This window comes from Panicum virgatum, chromosome 1N, assembly GCF_016808335.1.
Source record: "Panicum virgatum strain AP13 chromosome 1N, P.virgatum_v5, whole genome shotgun sequence".
Taxonomy (NCBI): Eukaryota; Viridiplantae; Streptophyta; class Magnoliopsida; order Poales; family Poaceae; genus Panicum; species Panicum virgatum.
The window spans coordinates 25532329-25560244 of NC_053145.1; the positions used below are offsets into that span (position 1 = coordinate 25532329).

The 27916-nt window shown below is 47.3% G+C and overlaps 1 protein-coding gene and 1 non-coding gene across 2 annotated transcripts; both read right to left on the reverse strand.

The window, feature by feature from the left end:
* Positions 1-1382: 1382 nt before the first annotated feature.
* LOC120653430 (caldesmon-like) lies at positions 1383-27617 on the reverse strand. Its single transcript, XM_039931180.1, has 5 exons — positions 27391-27617; positions 16732-17000; positions 16508-16653; positions 1983-2100; positions 1383-1825 (listed from the first exon to the last, which is right to left on the reverse strand). The coding sequence occupies exons 1-5, from the start codon at positions 27615-27617 to the stop codon at positions 1383-1385; spliced, it is 1203 nt and encodes a 400-aa protein (XP_039787114.1).
* LOC120657817 lies at positions 4378-4484 on the reverse strand. Its single transcript, XR_005668352.1, has one exon. It is a non-coding gene; the product is annotated as a small nucleolar RNA R71 (small nucleolar RNA).
* Positions 27618-27916: the final 299 nt, after the last annotated feature.

Below are 27916 nucleotides of genomic sequence, written 5' to 3' on the forward strand. Positions count from 1 at the left end.
AAGTGGGTCCGGCGCGTCAGCGAACGCAGAGACACGCGGGCGAGTGCGGTGCGGGCGAGCAACACCGACAGGTGGGCCCGGGTGCGCAGGGAGAGAGGGCGACGCGCGAAGCGAGCTAGGCCGCGGCGCTGGACCGGGCTGAGGCGAGCACGTCGCGCTGAGCGGAAAGGAGCGCCGACAAGTGGGGTCTGCCGGTCAGGGAAAGGGTGTGGGACGCTGGTGCGTGGGCCGCTGGGCATGCTGCTGCAGTGCGTGCGGGGGTGCTGGGCCGTGTGCGGGAGTAAGCCCATGCGGAAGAGAGCTGGGCGCGCGTGGGAGCGGGCCGAAGGGGAGAGGAGTCCCGGGAGCATGTTTGCGGACTGAACCAAGGCGGGGTGAGGAAGTGGGCCGCCGGGAGAGAGAGGGAGCAGTTGGGCCCGCGTGGAAGTGGGTTGGGCCAGCTGGGCTGAGGGTTGGGTTTGGGTTTTTTTTTTTCCTTTTTCTTTTCCTTTCTATTTCTAACTCAAAATCAAGTCTAATGAATTCAAATAAATTTGAATTCACTCTAGCACTCAAACAATTAAAACAATGCTCCAGCATGATGCACAAACATGTTGACCCTAAAATAATTTTTAATAACTTATGCAACAAAATTAGATTAAATGCAAACTAAGCCAATTAAATTTATTATTAACTAGGAAAATTAAGTTAGGGTGTTACAACTACTAAAATCCCTTGAGGAGTACATACAAGTTCTTGATACTCTAAAATAGGTTGACACATGTTTCTCGCTTGCTCAGTCTACTATGGGAATCTTCGTTACAGAAGCTTTTTGCCTCAAGTACTTGACAGGTACTACTCGCTTGCTTGAGAAACAAAAAGAAGTTCTGTTTTCCTATAGCACTCTGAGTAGTTGTCGAGAGCTTCATGTCTTCTTATCTATCAAGAAATTTCTTATACCTCCTAATACTCGATAAGAGTTCTTCTCTTGATGGGACAACAAAGTCCATATTAGCTTCGTGCTAATAAAACACTTCCTTCAAAAAGGAAACCCATACTAAGCCACAGCTTTCTAACACCTTGATAGTGCTATTCCCACTTGGTTAATCCTGAGGGATTCAATCCTAACCGGTCAGCACCATGGTTTCAATTTAGAACCATACAAACTCGATTCTATTCGAGATAACATTGCCGACCAAGGCACTGATGGATACAATCCCTTGTATCTACTACCATGACTGAGTGGGCCCGATGCCACCTACACTCAGGATCTTCGAGTACAACTACTCGAAACAGCAAAGGATTCCATAATCCTAACAACAAGTACTTAACATTACACAAATATTCCACTTTTATTCAAAAGTACTTCTGGCCCACACGCCAACTCAATTACAATAAAAAGTTCAAGGAGACTCGGCCTTGTTCAAGGACTCTACAATCTGGTCAGCCACCCTGGAAGTCTTCACCAAATACTGATGGAATTGATCATCCGTACAGTCAGCCCGAGCTCCTTGCCCAAGCGCGTCCAGGTGAGTAGATGGCCTGTAAGTCTTCACCTGCCCGAGTACATGACCCACATACTTTCGGGTGATGGTGGAGACATACCTCTCAAAGGCCCCTGGGACTTTGCGAAGTCTCCCCGCCAGCGTGAGCAGTTCATCTCCGTCCCTTTCTGGGATGTCCATGGCCTCGGCTACCTCCAGGGCGGCATCCCTGACTTTCCTCAAGCCTACGAGTTCTCGATGCATCGAGTCTCGTGACTGCGATAGGGTCTTGAGCTGTTGCAGAGTCGATGCCGCCTCCCAATCAGAGTCCTCCTTAATCTTCTTAAGCTTCTCTATTTCATCTGCGTTTCGGTACATAAGTATCTTTAGATCCAGTACCAAGCTTTTCTGAATCTCTAAAGATTTGGCACAAGCTGTGTCCTCGATTAAAAAATAAAAAAACTTATAAACACCAAGAAGATCAACTAGTCAAATGCATATCCAATGCTAAAGACTAACCTTTCTTTGACTGGGAGAGCTTCTTCAGCTTTCCCTCGAGAGCAGTCTTCTTAGATGAGATCGTCTTAACCCTCTCCTTGAGAGCATTCAGTTCTGTCTCATCCGAGGACTGGACACCCTACCTTCCCAGTGCCTCCTGCAAAATAAAAAGATCAGTACACTACTCGATCTAATTTAAAAAGTACTTGAAGTATTCGACTACTCACTGTTGATGCTCACTAACGATCATTTCTAGGCGTCAACTTGATCAGAAAATCATGAGAGTTTGCATTTCTTATATGCATCCTTATACAATAAAGTCCCTAAACCACACTTCACCTTTTAGAATATGCAAGTTGTGTTTTCAACCTAATATGCAGGTTAAGCACACTTTGGCCCGACATAAAATCACAGAAATTATTAGAGCACCGATTCAGGCTCAGATGGACAAAAGTGATGCAAGAACCCAATTCAAACAAGTCAAGACAGGCCAACCCCAGCGTGGATCAGACAAAGAGGCCCAAGACAGCCAACCAGAAGAAGTTGGGGGTGGTTGGTGGCCCGGGCAGGCCGACCGACCTACCTGGTCGGTCGACCTGGCCTGTGGGCCCCACACCTCAACCAGGGCATGTGGCGCTTCCCCATTGGTCCCCTACGTCGGTTGTGCTAGCTTCACCCCGTGGCTCCCTGAAATAAATAGAAGGGGGGTGGAGAATAGGACACACACACACACACACCACACACCACTCACCTCTCCTCTCTTGCATTCCTTGCATAGTCTTTAGGCTTAGTGGAGTTTAGGAGAAGTCTAGGAGTCATCGAGTCACCGGTGTTGCTCGAGAGTCTGGTATGGGTTCATCTCTAGCTCTCTCTTGTAATATTCGGTTGTTTGCAATAGAATTAGACTATGGTTACCGATATCTGCTTGAAGTATATTCTGAGTTATCAAGTATATGCTTCTTGTCATGGTTGCGTTATGATTCTATGCTTGCATTGTATGATCGCCCTGTGCTAGAGATGGTTAGTCTTTTGTTCTTAGAACTCTATCAACTACTCCAGTATTCGTATGATTGCTCTAGTGTGATGTCTGTCCATCCGGAGGGTGGGGGCTCCACGCGGGACACTAGAGGATCCCTTACTAGTGTAGACATAGTGTCTAGATTAGCTAAGTGTTGCCAGATGTCAACTACACCCACGGTTTGTAGAGGTAGCCGGCAGGTGGTGATAGCCCTATCCGAGCCTTTTAGTAATCCTCCACATTCGGTATGGGGGGTAGGAGGTACATAAAGTCGCCGGTGTGTGCGGGCTCCTCTCGTCGCTTCGATAGCGATCTCCCTGTTGTGTAGTTTAATCTCTGACGAGCTAACTAATGAGAAAGTGTAGATATAGCTAGCCTAGTACAGCTGACTCGAGCTCTGACTTTTACCTTGCTCCCGGCCTAAAGCATCTTTTATCTTTCTTTTATTTATTTATTCGAGAGGGTAGTTTGTGTGTGTGTCACACTACCTCCTACCATGTTATTATCTTACCCCTGTTTATGCATGAGAATATTCAATCTAGTTAGAGTTCACCCACTAATCTATATATTCTCTCACTCACCGCCTTCCCTGTGAAAATATAAATGACACTCCGGTATACTCCTAGGTAAAATGCTACAGTGGTATTCCGTGCGCTTGCGGATTTATTCGTGGTTCATGAAATACTGCCACCCCAAATTGGCGTCTGTGGGCGTCATCACTGGTGATGTCGTTAGGCGCCAACAAGCATTTTTGGCGCCATTGCCGAGGAAGGCACAGAGTGAAATATATAGATAAAAGTTGTGAACAAAATCAAAATTGGTATTCGCTTGCTAAACAGGCTAACTTGGCTTTATTTTCTTGTCTTTGTTGATATGAAAACAGGGTAGTGTATGACCAGTTTCGAGTTGCCGCAAAACTTTCATTCCGATCTAGAGTCACTTTTGAGAAGAGTTCGACCTCGTATCGTACCTCCTCAGATCTCACTCTCGGCAGTCGATCCAGTCATCGCATCATCGTCAGCTCCTAGAGCTATGGCCCAGAAGACGCTCCGTGATTACTCTGCTCTGTCTGCTAACTAGGTCCCTACCGGGCCCGAGGTTAACACTGGAGGAGAAAATTTCAAGATCAAGATAGATCTCATTGCGATGGTGCAGGCCAGCCCATTCTGTGGCAAGGCCAATGAGGATGCCAACGCTCATCTCTAGCAGTTCCTGGAGCTCTGTAGTACTTTTGTTATCAAGGGTGTATCACAAGATGCTATCCGGCTCCATCTGTTTCTGTTCTCTCTCTTGGGGAGAACGAAGCAAAGGTTTTATGCTAACAAGGCTGCTGTGCATACTTGGGACAAATGTGCCAAGGCGTTCCTCTCGAAGTTCTTCCCGATGGGCAAAACCAATGCTCTTCGTGGTCGGATTTCAAACTTCCAGCAGGCATCAAATGAGTCAATTCTGGAGGCTTGGGAGAGGCTTCAAGAGTACATTCTAGCATGTCCGCACCATGGAATGGATAATTGGCTCATTCTACAGAACTTCTACAACGGGTTGACACAGTCATCCCGTGATCATGTGGATGCCACTGCAGGTGGAGCTTTCTTCTCGCTAACCATTGAAAGATCTACATCATTGATCGAGAAGATGGTTTCCAGCCAAGGTTGGAGTGATGATCGCCTCCAACTGCGCCAGCGAGGTATGCACTCTGTTAAGGAGGCCGACATGTTTACTATGAAGATTGATCTCCTCCTCAAGAAATTTGAGGATTATTCCCAATATAAGGTTCAATTGCAAACACTTCAAGCCTTGGAGACTCGCATGACGTGCGAGGTCTGCGGGAATGTTGGACATTCGGGCGATAATTGCCCAGAAACCCAAGAAGAAGCTCTATTCCTCAATGGCAGCAATGGGTTTTGTCCACAAGGAGGTCAGGGGTGGAATCAACCACGCCCATACTACCAAGGAGGTAATGGGAATTCAAATTCTTTCGGTCCTAACCAGCTTACCTTGAGAGATCTTGTCTACGGCCAAGCGAAGATCAATGAGTCTCTTCAAAAGAAGTTGTCCGCTATAGACAAATCCATGGAGACTATCCATGCCATGATGGATGGATTCTCCACGGCTATGAAGAACCAGTTGAGTTTCAATAAGGCGTTAGAAACTCAATTGGCTCAACTAGCTGCTGCTACACCTGCTGCTGAACTAGGGAAGATTCCATGGCAACCCGAATCAACTCTAGAGAGCGTAAATGTCATCAATGCTATGTGGAAAGAGTCACTTAGTAGGACATCCCTCAGCTATGCAGAGAACCTCACACGCCCAATAAGAGGTGCGTGGGGCGAGTTGGCAGCCACAATAAGAGAAGATCCCGGAACCCCAGTGATCAGTTGCTCAATCTTTGACTATGAATTTGATCATGCCCTTTGTGACCTTGGAGCCAGCGTCAACATCATGCCCAAGGTAACTTTTGAGAAACTAGGCTATCCATCAATCTCCCCTACCACTATGTGTGTTCAGCTGGCGGATTCCACAATAAGATATCTAGAAGGAGTTTGTTGACGCTCACTAACGACCATTTCTGAGCGTCAATATTGCCATAATAAATGGACGGACATGCATTTCTTACACTTATGCCACTAATAAATCACTGAATTCCACATGTCCCTCTAGATTTCTATGAGTGCAGGATTTAGCTGAAAATGGAGGACATTCACACCCTTTGTACCGAGGAGCAAACACCGACTGATCCGATGTCGCCACATATGGACCAAAAGGCCACCAGAGAAGAAATCCAGTAGGAACGAAGCCCAGCCAAACACCATTGACAAGTGGGTCCTTAGAACAGCCCACAGGAAAAAGAGGTCGATGGGGCCATTGGGAGGTCGGCCGACTTGCCCATCGGCCCCACCGCCTTCAGGCTTCGACGTGGCACTCTCTAATTGGCTCACAACGCCGGTTCTAAAGGTTACCTGCTGATTCCACGGCCGAGGAGATGGTGGCTCCCCACTATATATATGAGGGGAGGGGTTCCATTTCTAACATCTCATCACAACATCAACACAACATTCATCCAAGCAAGATGTAGTTAGCTTCTCTTGTAGAGGTCTTAGGACTAGAGGAGTTCGGGTTTGAATCGTAGTTCGAGGTCTTAGAGTCTTCATGGAGAGTCTGGTATGTTTATTACTTTCTCTTTATGTAATTCTCTAAGTTTGTACTAGATGCTTATTTATTCCATTCAGTACTTTGGTTCATATGCTCTTGTTATGTATGTGATCCTTCTTGTGAGTTATGATTGTCTTGAGTGATTTATATGCATAGACTAGTCGTGTATCATGGCTTTGTTTCATGTTCCTTAATTGGGCGCTCTAGAACTAAGGCCCCGGATAGACAAGGGTGTCCTTGCGCAAGGCTAGAGTGGTGCTCGTGAGCGTAGGCGTGGTGCCTAGGTTGATGAGCACGTGTGAATGCAACTTTACCCCACGGTTTGTAGAGGTAGCCGGAAGGTGGTGACAGCCCTATCCGGTCTCGAGTAATCCTCCACGTTCGGGTAGAGGAGTAGGAGGCGCATAAAGCCGTCGAATGTTTAGGCTCCTCCTGTTCATCTGGTTGCGGTGTCCCTAGTCCATTGATCAGACTTTTTCCTTTTGCTGTGAACGACTCAGTTCAGTTGCTCGCGAGAGTACCATAGAGTGTAGCCGTAGTTATCCTTGATCTTGTTCTTTCCCTCTCCGACGTCCTAGGCATGTTATCCGGTTGTGCTTGTGTGATCACTACCCCCTTTTTACCATGATTATTATCACCCTACTCGGATCATTGACATTAATCCATAGTGGTTCCTCCTAACTTAATTAAATTCTATATACCGCCGCCTTCCCTGCGGAAATATAAATGACATCCCGGGTACTCTCAGGTAAAATGGTACGGCGGTACTCCGTGCGCTTGCGGATTTATTCATGGCTCATGAATTACCTGCCACTCCATTGACGTCTGCGGACGCCATCGCTGATTCCCAGTGGTGACGTTGGTAGGCATCAACAAGCATTTTTGGCACCATTGCCGGGGAAGGCATAGGTTGAAAGAATTTATTTAAGCAAGGAAAATCTCTATGGTTAGTGGCCAGTGATCTGGCAGGACAACCATGCTGCCTTCTTTTTGTGTGAAGACAGGGGTAGTCTCCGATCAATTTCAATTCGCCAACGAATTTCGCGACGAATTCGAGTCGACTTCAAGACAAGCGTGATTTGGCACTCTTGATTTCGAGAAGTCAACACTTTGGCAATTGAGTTGATCATGATTGCATCTACCCTTGGAAAAGGCTCGAATTCTCTATTCGAAGAAGTGCTCTATTGTTGTTGCCTGATCACCAACAGCAATGAACACAGCATCAACCGAGAAAGCGACCACATTATGGTGCAATCCAGGTAAGTAATTTCTAACAATTTAGGGGCAATACTAAGGGATGATATGTATCATGAGAAGTTCAACCTGATCAAAAGAGGACCAAATGATAATCCCGAAAACCCCAGACACCACATCAAGGTACGAATTTTTCCGATAATTCTCATAAAGCAGTGTCACACTTTGGAACTATTTCATCGAGCTATTCAAGGTTGACGAAATAAAATGTCTCATTCAAAAGACTCTAAATTTTGAGCCCTTGCCGACAGGTAAATCGGTAGTTATCCCATATTTGATTTCAACCATTGCATGTTTGAATTTCCCTCAATTCCATTTGCTTCCTTGCATGAACATTGCATCTTTTGCATAAAAACGCTTGCATATTTTGTTTCCTCATCTTTTTCATCATAAACCCCCATGAATCTTGGAATTAGACAAGTGCCCAAGGGGTAATTTTGGATGAAAATGGCAGCCATAAAAGTTTGGAGTGTAGTGCATGCATGAACTTGGATGATTTACATGTCCAAGTGCATTTGGGGCCACTCCTAGGCCTGCACCGGCCTACCCCTGCGCTCACTCATGCATTTTTGGACCATGTGGCAGCCATTATGAATCACTGAAAAAAGGAGGACGAAATTGGGGCTAGCCACAGGCCGGCCGACCCCTTGGTCGGCCGACTCAGTGGTGGTGCTCCTCTATAAGAACCGGTGCATAGGGAGCACATGGCACTCCCTCTGCCCAGTTATACTAGTTTCACTCTGAGCTCTCCTTTCCTCTGCTCTCTTTGCTCTTGTTTCTCTCCAAGTTCATAAGAAAAAGAAGAAAAAGATTTCCCTCTTTTGCATTTTCATTTGCATCTCATTTGCATTTCGTGTTTACCTTCTTCTCTTCACAAGAACGTGTTTGTGGTGGTACTACTACCCTGCAAGAACAGTTTTGTGTTGCGTCATCGGCCACAAGAACGATTTTGTGGAGTGTTATCACCCACAAGAACGATTATTGTGAGAGGCAACCATGCCCCACAAGGGCTACTAACTCTTGGACAGCTGACTTGGTTTTCACTAACTCTCGCATAATCCCTCCGAGTGTTTGGTTTGTTTGTTTGCTGCAATGTCTTTCAGGAACATCGGGAGGAAGATGTCGGGAGCGCTCAGGAAGGTGGCCGGGTCAAGCTCAAGTCGATCAAGCTCGCATCGCTCATCCACCCCTACACCAAGCTACACTCATCAAGATGAACAAGTTGAGTCCCAGGCGCCAGAAGAGCAACCAGCACAACAACAAGAAGAAGAGGCGCCGAATGACTCCCACCTCGACATTCGAGGGGAGCGAGAACTCCAAGCATACAACATCCTGAAGGATTGAACCTTCGGTCATACATAGGAGTTCGATGAGGACCTACTGGAAAAGACAGGTATGAACGCTGAATTTGCGAGTGTTTGGAAAGCCGTGGGTTGGTCTTCATTTGCTGAAATTTCTGAGTTAGGGTCAAGAGATTTAACCATTCAATTTCTTTGCACACTTGTGGAGACAAATAATGGGATTTCATTCCAATTTTTCGGGGAGGAATTTTCTTTGTCATGGAAAGAGTTGAGTACTGTTTTGGGTTTTCACCATAGGTGTAATCTTGATCTTGAGCAAGCAACCAAGGGTTATCACTGGGAAAGTTTTTGGCACACCATCTCTAGGTTAAATGCGTACACGCACCCACGTTGCAATGATATTTAGCATCCGACTTTATGTTTGATGCATAAATGGGTCGCTCTTACGTGTTTTCCTAGAGATGATGTCTGGACAGTTCGTATGGATGAACTTCGTATTTTTTATGCCATGGTGAACAAAATAAAAATTGCCCCTGTGCAAGAAATGGTTCGCCAATGGCTCGAAAATTTTCAAATGTCCGGACCAGTTGAGTGTACTTCTTTGGTCACAAGAATTGCTACAAGTTTGGGCGTGCTGAATTGGGCTCGATTTTCTTTTATCACTACTCCATGCCCATCGATCGATTTGGCATATTTAGTTCAAGGACATACTCTGAAAAGTGCTCCAGACGGCTCTATTATATTTTTCTTTCCCGGCTATATAAACGAGATCCCGCTTCCTAACTCGGGACTTTGTTTATATAAGAGCCATGGTTATACTTTTGAGTTGCAGCCCGCCGAAGCACCTCGCCGGAGTAGTGTGTCGGGAAGGATGACCAGAAGCCGGTCACGGAATGCTGTGATGGATATGCCGCCACTACAACCACAAGCTTTTCATGGTTATGCAGGTTATGCACCCATTGCTGGAACAGCCAGAGCCTCGTCCGGACAGCAGTCCAGTTGGGACCGATATATCCCACAACCTGATGCTGGGGGTTCATCCTGGCAGAGCGGTGGTAGCTCTAATTGGGATCAACCCGGACGAACAAACTGGGCATATGCCAGTGGTTCTAGTTCAAGCGGAGCACCTACAATCTTTGCTACCCGACGCTCATTTTCAGCTCGAGGTTATCGTGAACTCTCTCAGGGGATACACGACATCAACATCCGAGTCGGCGACATTGATGATAGGACGCAGTAGACCCATGGAGCTCTCACTCAATATATCCAAGACACCGAAAGATATCACGCACAACAACAAGCAAATCATGAAGCCACCATGGAACTGCTTCAAAAGCAGTATCAGGACGCTCAAGCATTCTACCAGCACTATGGGTATTACCCTCCACCCGGTCAGTAAGCCAGCTTGGGGGGAAGGAGTCCCCGAAGGTAACATGTATCTTGCATTTGCATATTTCCCTTTTCATCATCTTGCATTGCATGCTAAAAAAAAGTCGAGTCAGTTATCTTTATTTCCCTTTTAGTGTCTTTTTCTTTGTTTTCTCATGAGTGGTAAGAATGCCTAAGTTCTCCAGTTGAAATGATGAATAGTTGCTCTATTTTAATTTCCTTGTTATGCATAGTTTACAACTCATATTCTCCAAAAACTGAGTTCGTTGGTCTCAAAAAGTTTATCCGGAACCTGAAATTTTGTGGGTTGCGAGTGCATGATCTGAGTCTAAGCTATTGAGAAATATGACATGATGGATTAGAGTTGCTACAACCCTATTCTGAGCAAAATTTTATGTCCGGAACTTTTATCTTTGAAAACTAGAAAATAAAAAGTTCCTCGATGATGAAAAATACCTACCAGAACCATATGCACGCCTACAACGAAACAATCTTTTTACATGCTGCTTGTGTCATTTTGAGCTTTGTCAAATTTTGTGACCTTAGTGAGTTGCTTTTCATACTCTCATGATCGAGAATCACGTACACACCACCCCCACATGCTAAAACTTTCACACTGGAAGAATAGCATTTCCATACCATCCACTCATTTCTATGCTTTTTTATGTTCCACACTCCATAAAGTTTCTCCCAAAATTCTCTCCAATAAGGGCATGAGCTATGTAATGAAAAAGAGAAGAGAAGAGGGCCCATGAAGGCCCATGAAAAAAAAGGGGACACATGAAGGTCCATGAAAAAAAAATGGACACATGAAGGTCCATGCAAAAATAAGAAAATTAGCCATGCCCAAAATTTAAAGGGAGGAACAAAATCATGGAACACCTTATTTTCTCGCTTCCCACTCCATCCACCACATATCCACACACATGCACTTCTCGATCATGGTTGTATGACTTGCTTACTCTTTGGGTCCAATCTTTGACTTTGCAAAATATTTGAGACAAGTATGCCTTAGTTTTTCTCCCTACCTTGAGCTCCACCAAAAAGCCTTTAGAAGTAGGAGAAAGAAGGCGTACAAAAGGCCTTGGTGAGGATACAAACACTTGTGAACGAATGAGAGTGTCATTTGAGGAAATTGTTTTTATTTTTGAAAACTTTTGAAAACCTCCGGACGTAAACTTGAGCAAGGAATGGGTAAGTGGTGCTCCATGAAACGTTCTATCTCTCAACCTCCCAAGACAAGGAGAACGCCAAAAGCCCCATGAAGATTAAGTTAACGGGTGAGCAAAGTTTGACCAACTTATTCAGGTTGAGAGATAGAATGTTTAGTTGTAACTTGTGCATGATGAAGAGATGAAGCATTGTAGCAACTCCTGATCAACAACCTAAAGTTTAGCTTTGCTTAGGGACAAGCAAAGTTCAGATTGGGGGGTCTTGTTCACGCTCACTAACGACCATTTCTGAGTGTCAATATTGCCATAATAAATGGACGGACTTGCATTTCTTACACTCATGCCACTAATACATCACTGAATTCCACATGTCCCTCTAGATTTCTATGAGTGCAGGATTTAGCTAAAAATGGAGGACAATCACACCCTTTGTACCGAGGAGCAAACACCGACCGATCAGATGTCGCCACATATGGACCAAAAGGCCACCAGAGAAGAAATCCAGCAGGAATGAAGCCCAGCCATACACCATTGACAAGTGGGCCCTGAGAACAGCCCATAGGAAAAAGGAGAAGGTTGGTGGGCCCACAGGGAGGCCGGCCGACCTATAGGTCGGACGACTTGCCCATGGGCCCCACCGCCTTCAGGCTTCAACGTGGCACTCTCTGATTGGCTCACAATGTCGGTTCCAGAGGTTACCTACTGATTCCACGGCCGAGGAGAGGGTGGCTCCCCACTATATATATGAGGGGAGGGGTTCCATTTCTAACATCTCATCACAACATCAACACAACATTCATCCAAGCAAGATGTAGTTAGCTTCTCTTGTAGAGGTCTTAGGACTAGAGGAGTTCGGGTTTGAGTCGTAGTTCGAGGTCTTAGAGTCTTCATGGAGAGTCTGGTATGTTTATTACTTTCTCTTTATGTAATTCTCTAAGTTTGTACTAGATGCTTATTTATTCCATTCAGTACTTTGGTTCATATGCTCTTGTTATATATGTGATCCTTCTTGTGAGTTATGATTGTCTTGAGTGATTTATATGAATAGACTAGTCGTGTATCATGCCTTTGTTTCATCTTCCTTAATTGGACGCTCTAGAACTAAGGCCCCGGATAGACAAGGGTGTCCTTGCGCAAGGCTAGAGTGGTGCTCGTGAGCGTAGGCGTGGTGCCTAGGTTGATGACCACGTGTGAATGCGACTTTACCCCACGGTTTGTAGAGGTAGCCGGCAGGTGGTGACAGCCCTGTCCGGTCTCGAGTAATCCTCCACGTTCGGGTAGAGGAGTAGGAGGTGCATAAAGCCGTCAGATGTTTAGGCTCCTCCTGTTCATCTGGTTGCGGTCTCCCTAGACCATTGGTCATGATTTTTCCTTTTGCTGTGAACGACTCAGTTCAGTTGCTCATGAGAGTACAATAGAGTATAGCCCTAGTTATCCTTGATCTTGTTCTTTACCTCTCCAACATCCTAGGAATGTTATCCAGTTGTCCATGTGTGATCACTACCCCCTTTTTACCATGATTATTATCACCCTGCTCGGATCATTGACATTAATCCATAGTGGTTCCTCCTAACTTAATTAAATTCTATATACCGCTGCCTTCCCTGGGGAAATATAAATGACACCCCGGGTACTCTCGGGTAAAATGCTATGGCGGTACTCCGTGTGCTTGCGGATTTATTCGTGGCTCATGAATTACCTGCCACTCCATTAACATCTGCGGATGCCATCGCTGATTCCTAGTGGTGACATTGGTAGGCGTCAACAGAGTTGTGGAAAGGTTAATGGTAAAGGCAAGAATACCTACATATTAGTGGACTTTGTAGTCCTTGATATGGAAGGAGATCTTGGAATTCCGCTCATACTTGGGCGACCATTCCTCAAGGATAAAAATGCTAGAATTGATGTGGGGACAGGAAGAATCAGCCTTCGTATCATGGGAAAGACCATGAAATTCAAGTTCCAGAACAAAAGGGAGGTATTCCTGATTCATGAGGATAGTGAGAAACAAGGGCTATGGGCAGAGCCAGGTTGGGATGATCAAGATTATCATCCCCCTTCCAAGCCAGCTTGGGAGGATTGGGAAATTCATACTCCACCAACCGAGCCAGTGGAAGATGACCAGAAGATCCCTGACTTCATCACCAACACAGTATGGGAAGATCTGGAAATTGTCTATCCTGCATCCGAGGATCCTGTTCCTGCGCCTCCTACGCCACCAAAGAAGACCAAGAAGGTGTGGCACAAGAAGAACAAGACATCATCGACCGCTATTACTTCTCCAGGTACGGACAAAACGACCTCACCCTGATCACATATGGAGAAAGGTCCTGCTTTTTGGACCCTAAACCAAGAGCTAGCTTGGGGGAGGTTCCCTCCCCTAAGTCAACTGTATCCCTTTATTTGCTTTCAATAAAATTTGATAAAAAAACTTTCAAAAACAAAATAAAAATTTACTGCTTTATTTCCCTTTTTCATGATGTGCGGTAAGAATGTTTTAACTCCTTTTGATAAGTTGAAAGGATGAGTTTTGCTTTGCTCTATCATGTCTGTTGTGCCTAGTTTGAAAATAAGAGTTCTCTTGAGTTTAAATCTGCTGGTTATGCAAATATCTTGTCAATGAACCTGAAAGTTCCGTGGGTTGCATATGCTTGATTCGAGTCTAAGTTGTTGCGAGTTCAGATATGGTAAATAAGGTTGTGCAAGCTTGTTCTAGTGATGCTTGAAGTCTAGAGTTGTTTTCAAAAATTCTAAAAGAGGCAAGTTCCCCAGCGATATGCAAAGTCCTACCAGAGCCATATGTCATATTCCATGAAAACCCCTTTACACATATGTTGCTTGATATTCTGTTGAGTTTTGTCAAATTGTGTGACCCTAGAGAGATGCTTTTCATGCTTTCTCGATCATAAGCACATACACGTCCCATCCAATTGCTACATTCCTATACTGGGAATTGGCACCACCACCCATTCATTCCACATAATAAGTGCTCCATTTCTTGGTAATCTCTCTCGTAGAACATCCCTGAAATAAAATAAAGTCAGATTATGGTTGCCCCAAAAAGAGAAAAGATGGCATGCCAAAGAAGCATGACCCAAAAAAAAGGAGAGAGAGAAAAAAAGGGGGTAGCCATGTCCCAAAAAAAAGAAAGAGACATAGGGATGATTCGAGAGAGAAAAGCCATTACCTCAAGGAGTAAGTCATATCCATCCATCCATCCATCCACTCATACACTTGCACCTTTTGATCGAGATTGCATGACTTGTTTCTCCATGGATCCTCTCTTTGACTTTACAATAAATAGAATACAAGTGTGCCCTATTCTTATCCTACCTTGAGCTCCATAAAGGCTTGTAGTAGTAGGAAGATCAAAGGCAGATACTGCCCTGGTAAGGAAATACAAGATGAGTGCCTCGAGAGAGTTATCCTGGGAGCTTTGCCATGTTTTCAAAAATTCTTTCAAAATAGTATCTCCAGATGGATTGCGGATCTATGAACAAGTAAGTATCACTTTATGCACCGTTCTGACTTTCAACAGCCCAAGACAAGGATATAGCTAAAAAGCCTCATGAAGGAGTAAGGTAATTGAGCAAAGGTATGCTAACCGACTTATTTAAGCTTATAGATGAATCCCTTTGCTTCAGACTATGACATGACAGGTAAGGTATGAATCAAAATGGTTTTCTGATCAACAACCTGATTTGTCCTACTTTGCTCGGGACGAGCAAAGGACAGCTTGGGGGATCTTGTTGACGCTCACTAACGATCATTTCCAGGCGTCAACTTGATCAGAAAATCATGAGAGTTTGCATTTCTTACACGCATCCCTATCCAATAAAGTCCCTAAACCACACTTTACCTTTTAGAATATGCAAGTTGTATTTTCAAGCTAATATGCAGGTTACAAGCACACTTTGGCCCGACATAAAATCACAAAAATTATCAGAGCACCGATTCAGGCTCAGATGGACCAAAAGTGATGCAAGAACCCAATTCAAACAAGTCAAGACAGGCCAACCCCAGCGTGGATCAGACAAAGAGGCCCAAGACAGCCCACCAGAAGAAGTTGGGGGCAGTTGGTGGCCCGAGCAGGCCGACCGACCTACCTGGTCGGTCGACCTGGCCTGTGGGCCCCACCGCCTCAACCAGGGCACGTGGCGCTTCCCCATTGGACCCCTACGTCGGTTGTGCCGGCTTCACCCCATGACTCCCTGCTATAAATACAAGGGGATTGGAGAATAGGACACACACACACCATACACCACTCACCACTCCTCTCTTGCATTCCTTGCATAGTCTTTAGGCTTAGTGGAGTTTAGGAGAAGTCTAGGAGTCATCGAGTCGCCGGTGTTGCTCGAGAGTCTGGTATGGGTTCATCTCTAGCTCTCTCTTGTAATATTCAGTTATTTGTAATAGAATTAGACTATGGTTACCGATATCTGCTTGAAGTATATTCTGAGTTATCGAGTATATGCTTCTTGTCATGGTTGCGTTATCATTCTATGCTTGCATTGTATGATCGCCCTGTGCTGGAGATGGTTAGTCTTTTGTTCTTAGAACTCTATCAACTGCTCTAGTATTCGTATGATTGCTCTAGTGTGATGTCTGTCCATCCGGAGGGTGGGGGCTCCGCGCGGGACACTAGAGTATCCCTTACTAGTGTAGACATGGTGTCTAGATTAGCTAAGTGTTGCTAGATGTCAACTATACCCATAGTTTGTAGAGGTAGCTGGCAGGTGGTGACGACCCTGTCCGAGCCTTTTAGTAATCCTCCACATTCGGTATGGGGGGTAGGAGGTACATAAAGTCGCCGGGGTGTACGGGCTCCTCCCGTCGCTTCGATAGCAATCTCCCTGTTGTGTAGTTTAATCTCTGACGAGCTAACCAATGAGAAAGTGTAGATATAGCTAGCCTAGTACAGCTGACTCGAGCTCTGACTTTTACCTTGCTCCCGGCCTAAAGCATCTTTTATCTTTCTTTTATTTATTTATTCGAGAGGGTAGTTTGTGTGTGTGTCACACTACCTCCTACCATGTTATTATCTTACCCCTGTTTATGCATGAGAATATCCAATCTAGATAGAGTTCACCCACTAATCTATATATTCTCTCACTCACCGCCTTCCCTGCAGAAATATAAATGACACCCCGGTATACTCCGTATGCTTGCGGATTTATTCGTGGTTAATGAAATACTACCACCCCAAATTGTCGTCTGCTGGTGTCATCGCTGGTGACGTTGGTAGGCGCCAACACTCACCTCCAGCAGCTTGACAGCAAGGTCCACCTTTTCTCGTGGCAAGACACTTCCCGATGTGACCTGGGAAGTACTCGCCAGCACATCAGCCACAGCCCTTTTGGGCACATCTTCTGTCCTTTCTATATTATTCCTTGTGACTTGGGAATCTAAAGAAAGAGCATGCTACTTAATCACATTGAGAGCAAATAAAAGGATACCTTTCCTACAAGGCGCTACAAGCTTACCTGTAGGGGTCTCCGCAGGCTGTTTATCATTGCCTCCCTCAGGAAGCTTCTTGCCTTCTCCTCCTTCTGGAAGCTTGCCGCTTCCGTCACCTTTTGGGATTTCCTCATTGACTCTTTCCAAGTTCGGCAATGGAGAGTCCATAAGCATGGAGTCAACCATTGCCTCTGCATCATGAGCACTCATGTCAGGAGTGTTCGGGGGCTTCTCCACCCCCGACTTGGAAATAGAGTTGTTCTCAGTTTCCACGTCCCCCTCCAGGACCGCATCTCTACAAGGACAAAGTAGTTAAAAACTACTAGACTCAAAAACAGATCCTATGGCTACAAGTTCTAAGGAACTTACGCAGGAGCTCTTATTAGGGTAAACACCTTGATGCCAAATTTGCGGGCAGGCTTTGTGATCACGGCCAGCTTACCTGCATCAACGGATTTATTTACATCGGAACTACTCGCTGAAGGAGTAGCCCCAATCCCACTTGACGGGTCCACTGTGGTGGAGGGGACAGTCTGTCCCACCACAGTATCATCCCCAGAAGATGATACCCATGGTATTTTAGCCGCCCGACTTGAAAAGAAGAACACAAATAAGCAAATCGATACCAAAAGTATTCGATTCTGAAAACAACTAGCTACTTACCTATTGCTAGTAGTTTAAGAGGAGCCATGACGTTTCCTCGCCGCAGTTCGAGTACCTCTTGGATGCCCAGTTTGGGTATCAGTACTTGGAGTAGGGCTCCCTCCCCTATCACTCCTTTCTCCAGCTTCTTCTTCATCTGAACAACCAAAACTACGCATAAGTATTGTTTGTATGAAGTTTCATATGAATATATTTAAAACTTGGTTAACAGATCGAAAAATTTGGAAGAACAAAAGGGCGAATAAATGCCTGGTAGCGAAGGACTACTCTTAAGGCGATCCATGTCCTCCTACAGAAAGTAAATCATATCAGATTTACACTATGATGAAGTACTCGATTTCTACATATCGACTACTAAGTACCTGCTTCGGTGGATTGCCAGCAGAAAAAGCATCAGGTACAATTGGAACTTTCTTTACGTTCCTCAGCAGCCGTTGTACTCGACCAAACACTATATCATCTAAGATCTCTTCCTTCGAGTACCTTGATGGATCAGTTGTTCCTTGATACTAGAATCCAATGGTTTCCTGAGCCTGTAATGGCTGGATCCTTCGCTTCATCCAGTCGAATACAACAGCTTCTCCAGTCAACATATTTTGCCTCAACTTGGCAATTCGATCGAGTAGTTTAGAGACCTGACTCTCGTTGACTGGTTTTTTATTCCATTCAGGCCATTGGATTGGAGGGCCAGGAGTAATAGGTGGAAAGCATCCTAACTAGTTCTCGACATAGAACCACTTGGGTTTCCATTCGATCACTTTAATACTAAGGCTATATGAGATATACTCTCTATGTTTCCCTTGCCTAAGTTGGAGACCCGCACCTCCTACTACATCTAAGACGAAGGAGTCGGGTTGAGGCTTCAAATGGAAAAAGAATCGGAAAAGCTCGAAATGGGGCTCGATGCCCAGAAAAGCTTCGCACAAATGCACGAAGATAGAAATATGAACAAAGGAATTGGGGGTCAGATGATGCAACTAGATCCTGTAGTAGCCCAGGAGCCCAGAAAAGAAAGAAGAGCAAGGAAACCCCAATCCCCGTTCCAAGAATGAGGTAAAAGCAACAATTTCCCCTGTATTTTCATACGGATGATCTTTTCCCAGGGCAGGATGCCACTGGACAACAGATACGGGAGCCAAAAGACCTTGCTTTATCAGAGATTCCAAGTTGGATTGGGAACACTTACTTGTGTTCCAGCCATCCTCTTGAGTTGGCTCCGCAGCCACGACCTTCCCCTTGATTGTCTTCTTGGGTGCCATCCGAAAATCCACGAGATGCTTCACGCGCATACAATGGCGGAAACCCTAGGCTAAGAATGGGTAGCGCAAGGGGAGGAAGATCTCTAGATCTGGGGGCTCGAGAGATAAAATAGATCTAAGGCAGTGAAAACAAATGGCAGGCGGTGGGGTAAAACCTAAGTTACTGTTTCATTTTATAATAGTGGTAGCAGCATGGTAAAAACCTTCAGTAGGCCAACAGTCCGTTGCAAATCGCGGAAACAACGGGATTTTACAAGAGACATTCCTTTTTCTGAGATTATATTCTGGAAAAAGAAAACACTCACATCTCTAGTCGACTACTCGACTCTTCTTTCCTTAACTGGGATTACATTCCAGAACAAGGATAAGTACTCGACACAGTACAACTACTCGACACTACAACTCGAGTACTTTTTTATATAACTTTACAAATGACTCGGGTCTGCATGCACACTTGTTGGCTTCCTGGGACACCTGCTGCAGCTAGATCGGCCCGAGGCCATGACAAAGTATAAACTTATTATTCCGTTCAAGGGAATAATGATATTCGTATCCAGGGAGAAAAGTTTCAAGAGGTTTTGAGGTAGATTACTGTAATCACCTCGCAAGTCCTCTTGTAGCATCTTGTGGAAAAATTTCTCTTTCTCCCTGAATACATTGTGACAAGATTAAGTCTCCTCACCAGAGATGCAGGTCTTCGGTGCTCACACCCTAGGAATCCCTAGGATGTGACACAACAAGACTCCACTCATCCCCTAAAACCCTACCTCATTGGAATATGCAAGGAAATGATTTCCAAAATGGATTCGATGAGAGCATTAGGGATACAGGAGGAGGCAGCAGAGACTTCTCTTATCACTCGCAAGTTCTCTTCTAGCATCTTATGTTGGAAGGAACTACACAAAACTCAGGAGGGCGAGAGCAAGAACACCAACAATAAGCCATGGCTGCTGCACTTTGGTGCTTCTGTCAAAGGCCTCTCCCCTGCCTTTTATAGCCACAAGGGGGCTTGCTGATGGAGAACTCATGAATCAACAGTGCACGTTTCACGGATGCATTCATGGCAGCATTCACGGATGCAGTCAAAAGATGCAATAATGCAGATTCTCCGAACAGTACCGTCCCACGTGAGCACTGAATAAAGAGCCGTACATCTTGGGTTTTATTCCTGAAATTATTTCGGGTGCAATCAGTGTGGCGGATCCAATTGAATCATTTTTCTGGGATTTTACTCGAAAAAGAGGTCTTTTCGGATTCCGAATCTGATGAATCCTGCAAATAATTTGAAGGATGAAATCTGATGCCACGTCTTAAATCCTTAATTCCAAATCTATGCTTGGGGGCTACTCGCAGCAAAAGTGATTTTGATTTTAGGCTTGGGGGCTGCGGGATATAGGCATCAGAGATTTATTTTTCAAATTTTTTGGAAAATAAAGAAATAAAAAAGACTGAAGTGACCCTCAGCCTGATTCTGTGATTCAACCTAAGGCTTGGGGGCTACTCCATATGGAGTGCGAGTACTTCGCGCACCATATATGAACAAGATTTCGGGGCTTGAGCAACTCACAGTCTCGAAGCAAATGGAAGTACTTGGAGGACTACTCGACGTATTTGGAGGAAGGGTCAGAAGCAACCAGAAGGATGTTTTGACTACTAGACGCCTGCAGGGCTCGGCTACGAAGAGCTCGGGGGCTTGTTAGACCTGGGGCAGCGGGACTGCTTATAGGCATAGAATGTTCTAGAGTAAGGGATAGTTCATGGAAGTACCTTACCTCTTTTGTAACTACTCGAATAGGCGTAGAACTAGCTGCAGTACAAAGAAAACTACCCGATTGTGTTGTAGTAGGATTCCAACTGTACTCGACTTGGACTTTCTATGTAACCCTGTCCCCCCGGATATATAAGGGCGGGCAGGGACCCCCTCCAAACAATCATCAACACCTAAGGCAATACAAACCACACAGGACATAGGGTATTACGCAAACTCGTGGCCCGAACCTGTCTAAATCTTTGTGTTCCTTGTACCATCGAGTTTCAAAGCAGCTGATCCCTACCTACAATTCCTACTGCTAAGGGTATCCCTGAGCAGGCTTGGCGGTAAACACCAACAGACAGTTGGCGCGCCAGGTAGGGGACTCAGGGCTCATACGTCGAGTTCAATGGCAGCCAACACCGGCGTCGTCTTCTCCGCAAGCGTCACCGCCCAGATGGAGGTGACAGTTGGCTTCTCCTTCACCTTCGGAAGCTTCCCGGAGGTCACGGTTCCCAGGAACCCCGCTTCCAGCTACCCCGCCGCCGGAGGCAATGTCTTCACTGGGGTTAGATCCGATCTAATCCCCCCCTCGAGCACCTGTCATCTCTCGGATTCCCGAATCTGAGTGCTTCGACGTGGTGACCACGCCAACCAGGGTGACCCGTCGCCCTGATGAGTCTGCTGATGATCTGATCTTCCAGATAGATCGCGTTAGTAGATCCATCGCCGAGTGCATTCGACTCAGCGAATTCGCGCTTCACCATTGAGACGACTGTAACACCCGGTTTATAAAAAGACATAAACCGAGCAATCATATACGTGTCAGGATCAAGTCACACGTATATACAACAGAATGAACAATATATCACAGCACATATCACGTAAAAAGATATATTAAAACGAATACGAATGTTATTTATTACAATAATGACAAAATGTCTGATACATAGTATGCGAAAGCGTAATACATAAACGATAACTCTTGTCGGAAGCTGAGCAGGGCACCACAGGGACGTCGACTGGGAGACGAAACGCCTAGAAGTCCTCGTAGTCCTGGTAGCGCTGAGCGAACTCCCTCGCGTCGGCAGGAACTGAGCAGCAGTAGTGTGTCCCCAAGAGGAAAAAGAGTAGAGTAGGCAAGAGTGAGTACACAACTTGTACTCAACAAGTATAACACAAACTATGAGGCTCTAAGGTTGGCTGACTCAACTGCATTAGCTTTTAAGTCTTGGCAAAATTTTATTAAAGCTAATTACTACAAGTTGATGAATTACCATAATCCCGGTTACATAGAAATTAATCAGAATTAATTATGATGCTACTGAGAACCAAACGAAACCAACCACCCGGGGAAACCTGCCTCGTCAAAGGAAGATAACCCCACTAATCAAAAGGAGGATCTGGGCCGCTCATGACCGTGAGCGCGGCTAGTATACCAGTTTTACACTCTGCAGAGGTTGCACATCTTCACCCACAAGTCGTGAGCTACGCTAGTTGTTCATCACACTTCCTTAGGTGAGATGGCTAGCAAACTCACTACGAGGCCGTTACAAAGAATCTCGTTGGTAAGGCGTAACCGTGAAGAGTTAGATTGGCGACGATGGGGCCCACCTCACGGGGGACAAGCACAGGTGCGCAAACCAAGCACAGACCAAGCCGGAGGAGCAGGGACCATTGAAGCTTACCACCCTTTGCCCGGAGGTAAGTTACTCCAAACCAAAAAGACCTAATTAGTAAGCCAAGACCGTCATATTCCAGTCTTGCGGTAGCGCTGTTGTCCCAGGTTGTCGCTCTATGAACTGGTCCTTATGGAGAGTGGCCAACCAAGCACTAAGCACCGTGCTGGCCCCCTAAACCATGTTTCTAACAAAAACCAATTTTAACGAGACGTGAGCCACTCAAGCCAACACAGAGGGCCACTCTCAGAGTTAAGTTGCATAAACCATTAATCAAATTAATTAAAAAGGACCAAGTGTGTTATAGCGCGGCACCTAGCACAACTAACCAAAATGCAACCCAAGGGATATATAAAGGATATAAAGTGGCTAGGAAAGTCCTTATAGGCATACAGTATTAAAATGCAGTATGAAAATGTATTTAAAGTGATAGGTGGTGTTCATGTTATACTTGCCTTCCTCAAACTGCTCCTACTGCTGCTCAAACTGGTCAGAAGACGGCTGCTCCAGCTACTGATACTGGGGCTCCTCAGATGGATCAACGTCTACTCACGAACACATGGCCAAAAATAAGGCACAACAGTAAGCATACATGCAAACAATAGCAAAAACTAAGAAACAGTACAACAATACATGAAAACAGCAAACAAAACCATGCTAGAACTATTCTACGTGTTACAACGATCGCGTGGACATAAAGAACGCCTAAAACGGAGCTAAAACGCAAAATCTAGGCCAAAAACAAGTTCCAGGGACCTATTTGTAAGAAAACTGGAGTTCCAGGGGGTTTCTGGGCAAAACCGAGGACTAAAACGTGAAAACCGAAAAGATCTAGGGGCTAACGCATGAAAAGGTCAGGGGTGGATGGCGGGTTCCATTTTTGTAAAGCTCAGGGGTCTAAGCGAATAAATTCTGGACTAAACTGCGAATACTTTTGACTAGAGGTGGACTGCGGGTTGATTTCAAAAGAGTTCGGGGGCTCTTTAGCAAAAGCGGTAGCGCGAAGGGGTATCTTCTAATCTGGACCAACGGTTTTGGATCTGACGGTCCAGACTAAATCTGGATCTGATCTAATCTAGCCCGTTGGGTTCTGATCGGGCGGCTCAGAGGATTTGGGCGTGCGGGCGGCGGCGCTGACGGGACGGCGAGCGGCGGCGCTGCGCTGCCGCGGCGGTGACTCGCCGGAGAAGGCCAAATCGATGTTCCAGGGGGTTATTCGAGCCGCGATTTGTCTGGGGAACATCCACATGGCATGCGTAATGCACTGGTGGCAACAGGGAGGCGGTTCGGGGCTCGCCACGGCAAGGGGCGGACCTGCGCGGCGGCACCCGCCGGCGTGGGCACGTTCGCACTGTGCTGGGCTTGAATCCGAGTGAAAGGGGTCCGTGAGCGTGTGTGTTGTTAACGCAAACCCAAAACAAGGGTCACGCAAGGCTGGGGTGCTCTACAGCGGGTCCGCCATGGCGGCTCCACGGCGCGCACGACGGCTTGAAGACGGCGTGGGGTGTCTGGGCAGTTGGGGTGAGCCACGGCAGAAAATAACTAGAGCAAGAGGACGGGGAGGTTCCAGCGGTGCTCACCAAGGCTTGGCAACGGGCGGAGATGCGGCGCATGATGGTCCACGTCGAGGTCGGGCGGCGGCGATGGGGCAGAGCTCGCGGTCCGGGCGGTGCTGGCTCCCCGAGCTCCTGGGCTGCACGGGTCGACGAGTGGTTGCGCTGCGAAGCCGAGCAAGGGGTCAGGGAGGGCCGAGGACCACTAGTGGCGAGAAAATTCGACGGCGACCTGTTCTCACCTGACTTGAAATCCAGCACGATTCTGGCATTGCACGGGTAGAGCTCGGGGATGGTGGCTTCGGGGAGCTCCCTGGTGCTCAGGCGGAGCTTCGACGGGGTCTTTTCGGGGCTGTGGCGGGGTGGAGTGGTTAGTCCACGGTGGCGCAGGGGCTGTGCGTGGCGGAGCAAAGGCGGCTAGGGTTCGGGGTTTGATGTGGTGGCGAGGTAGGTTTCCAGAGGGGGCAGCGGGGTGGTTTAAAGAGGGGGCACCGAGATCTCGGCGTGCGCGTCCGATAAGGAAGGCCGGCGAGCATCTCGGGCGGGGATCGCGGCGTTCGGTTGCGAACGCGTGGTGCGGGGGAGACGAAACCGACAGCTGGGCACGGGGTGTCAGTCGCAGAGCGGCGGGGCGATGCGGGGGGAAGCGGGCCGGTGCTGGGCCGTGAAGCAGGCATCAGCAGGGCGAGCGCACGCTCGCTGGTGTGCGGGCCCAGGTGCGGGAACGGCGCTGCGCGTCCGCGCGGAAGAAATGCTGGCCGTGGAGACTCTTGCTAAGTGGGGAGTCCGGATAGATTGTGCTCAGAGGACAGTCTTATTGTCGGCTTCCAGTGGTCAGGAGGTTACTATCAGTGCAGTGGAACCTTCTGGATTTCTTGATCAGATGGAGGCTAGACCCACGGATGGTATTCGTGTGGTGTCTGAATTCCCGGAAGTCTTTCCGGATGATTTGCCAAGTATGCTGCCTGAACACGACATCAAGTTTTCTATTGATCTCTTGCCTGGCACAGCTCCTATTGCAAAGCGGCCCTACCGCATGGCACCTATAGAGCATGAGGAAGTCAAGAAGACTATTAACGAGTTGCTAGCCAAGGGCTATATCCGTCGCAGCTTCTCTCCTTGGGCTTTTCCATTGTTGCTAGTAGATAAGAAGGATGGGTCGAAGAGAATGTGTGTCGATTATCGGGAGCTGAATGTAGTTACTATCAAGAACAAGCATCCACTGCCCCGTATTGAGGATCTCTTCGATCTGCTTCGAGGTGCTCGTATATTCTCGAAGATTGATCTGTGTTCGGGTTATTTTCAGCTGAGGATCCATCCTGGGGATATTCCGAAGACGGCATTCACCTGCAAGTACGGGCTGTATGAGTACACGGTCATGTCCTTCGGCTTGACTAATGCCCCGGCTTTCTTCATGCACTTGATGAACATGGTTTTCATGGATTATCTGGATGTCTTCGTGGTGATCTTCATTGATGATATTCTGATCTTCTCCAAGACAGAGGAAGAGCATGAAGAGCATCTGAGTCTCGTGTTGCAGAGATTGAGAGAGCATCAGCTGTATGCTAAGTTCAGCAAGTGCGAGTTCTGGATTGACGAGGTTCCATTCCTCGGTCATATCATCTCCAAGGGAGGTATTGCAGTTGATCCGAGCAAGGTGAAGGATGTGCTCGAGTGTGAGACACCGCAGACGGTGAAGGAAGTCCGGTCATTCTTGGGCTTAGCAGGATATTATCAGAGGTTCATTGAGAATTTCTCCAAGATCGCGAAGCCTTTGACTTCCTTGCTAGAGAAGAATGCGGCATTCATATGGACTGATGAGCGTCAGATGGCCTTTCATGAGCTGAAGAAGAGGTTGACTACGGCGCCAGTCCTTACTCTGCCAGACCAGAGCAATAGGTTCACGGTGTACTGTGATGCTTCGAAGGATGGTCTTGGTTGTGTTCTGATGCAGGAGGGCAGAGTGATTGCTTATGCTTCACGGCAGTTACGTCGGCATGAGCTGAACTATCCCACTCATGATCTTGAGTTAGCCACAGTTGTGCATGCTCTAAAGATTTGGAGGCATTACTTGTATGGGCAGCAGTGTGATATCTACACTGATCACAAGAGTCTCAAGTATATTTTCATGCAGAATGAGCTGAATATGCGGCAGAGGAGATGGTTAGAGTTGGTCAAGGACTATGACCTGGAGATTCACTATCATCCGGGTAAGGCCAATGTTGTGGCAGACGCTCTGAGCAGAAGAAGCTATGTCAACATCGCCGTTGCTTTCCAAATGCCTCCAGAGTTATGCGAGGAGTTTGAGTAGTTGAGTCTGGGTTTCTTGCATCATACTTCGAGTGCAGCATTCGAGGCAGTACCCACTCTAGAGGCAGAAATCAGGCAGCATCAGAAAGAAGATGAGAAGCTGCAGGAGATCCGTGAGTTGCTCAAGAAGGGCAAGGCTCCTCATTTCAGAGAGGATGATCAGGTACCTTGTGGTACAAGAACTGGATCTGTGTACCAGATGTGAAGGATCTCCGGAAGTTGATTCTGAGTGAGGCTCATGATACAGCTTATTCTATCCATCCGGGCAGCACGAAGATGTATTATGATCTCAAGGAACGTTTCTGGTGGTATGGGATGAAGCGTTCAGTGATAGAGTACGTGGCTATTTGTGACACCTGTCAGCGTGTCAAGGCTGAGCATCAGAGGCCAGCAGGTCTGTTACAGCCTTTGAAGATTCCAGAGTGGAAATGGGAGGAAATGACTATGGACTTCATTGTTGGATTGCCTCGTACTCAGAAAGGGTACAACTCCATATGGGTAGTAGTGGATCGTCTGACGAAGGTTGCTCACTTCATTCCAGTGAACACTACTTACTCCGGTGCTAGACTTGCAGAGTTGTATATCTCTCGGATTGTCTGCTTGCATGGTGTGCCCAAGAAGATTATATCAGACAGAGGATCTCAGTTCACATCACGGTTCTGGGAGCAGCTTCATGATTCTTTGGATACGAAGCTGCGCTTCAGTACTGTAACACCTCTGGTGTTTAGCACTGTTTAAACATGCCATTAACATCAAATGACACAGTAAACCCTGTTTTGGTGATCATGTAAAAGCCGAATTTCCGTTTGGATAAACCAAAAAGTCAACTCTCGCATGTTCGCTCAAATGAACTTTTGCCCAACACGAAAGTCGTGAAGTTTGACAAGATAAACAACTTTTGCGTTCAAAGTTTTTCAAGTTACAACATGAAATTTGGAGAAAAACCCCGAAAAATAGCGGGATCATTAAACTTGAATTCAAATTTTAAACTTTCAAATCATCGCTCAAATGAAGTTCTGCCTGAAAGGAAAGTTGTAGGAAATTTAATTTTGAACAACTTTCGTGTTCAAAAATTTTCGAGTTTCAATTGAAAATCTTGAGTTTGGACCAAGTCAAACTGCTGACTTTTGTTTTCTCTCTCCACTCCCATTCTCTCTCTTCTCTCTCCCTCTCTCGCTGACCCTCCCCTCTCTGCTCTGCGCGCGCTCGTAGGCAATCGAGCACGCCGCGCGTGCCTCGCTGCGCCGCTGCCGCGCTCGCTGCCCTGCTGCCGCCCCGCACTGCCTCGCCGCGCCGCTGACCCCCGCCCCGCTCGAGTGCGCACGCTCCCGGACGCCGCTCGCTGCCGCCCGCACGGCACCCTCGCCACCAGAGCCGCCGCGTCATTACTGCCCCGTCGCCCGGCCACGCCACCCCGCTCCCATCCCCGTCGTTGACCCCACGCCGCGCTCGAGTGCTCGCCTGCCCTCACTGTGCCATGCTCGAGTGCCAGCACTCCGCGACGACGACGACGCGACAAGCCGCCGCCCACGCCAGTGCGCCCGCCCTTAACTCCTCCCCCACCGAGCTCCCCTCTGCAGCCCTCTTCTCCCCATTTTGCCTTGCCACCCCGCGTTCCCGCTCCTCCCCTCTCCGCTCCACCCCAAACCGAGCTCGCCCTCCGCTCGCCGCGCCCTGGAACGCCGCCGCCCACGCCATTGCCGCCGCCGAGCACCACATCACCGTGGAGCCCCCATCTCCGGCCTCCCTCCGCCCCAACGGAGCCCGGGAACGGGATCCCCACCTCCCATTGGTGCTCCCCGACCCCTCCACCACCGCCCCAACCCACTGGAACGGCGCCGCCGCGGTCCAGACCGCCGCCGGCCGCCCGCTCCACGTGGAGCTCCGCCTCCGCCCCTCCTCAACCCAAATCGAGCCCACAGCTCCCTTCCTCACCCCCCACCGAAGCCCCCAAGCCCGGACGGCCCATCCCTGCCCCGCCGGCGAGCCGCCGCCGC

Bases quoted from the DNA above. Each gene is read 5' to 3' on its own strand.
- LOC120653430 (XM_039931180.1), bottom strand. From the start codon at position 27,617: ATGGCGTGGGCGGCGGCGTTCCAGGGCGCGGCGAGCGGAGGGCGAGCT. The intron at 17,001-27,390 runs GTGAGGGCAGGC...TTGTCCTTGTAG, and splicing joins TGGCACTCGAGCATGGCACA to AGATGCGGTCCTGGAGGGGG. The intron at 2,101-16,507 runs GTGAGTGTTGGC...CTGGGAAGGTAG, and splicing joins TTGCTGTCAAGCTGCTGGAG to GGTGTCCAGTCCTCGGATGA.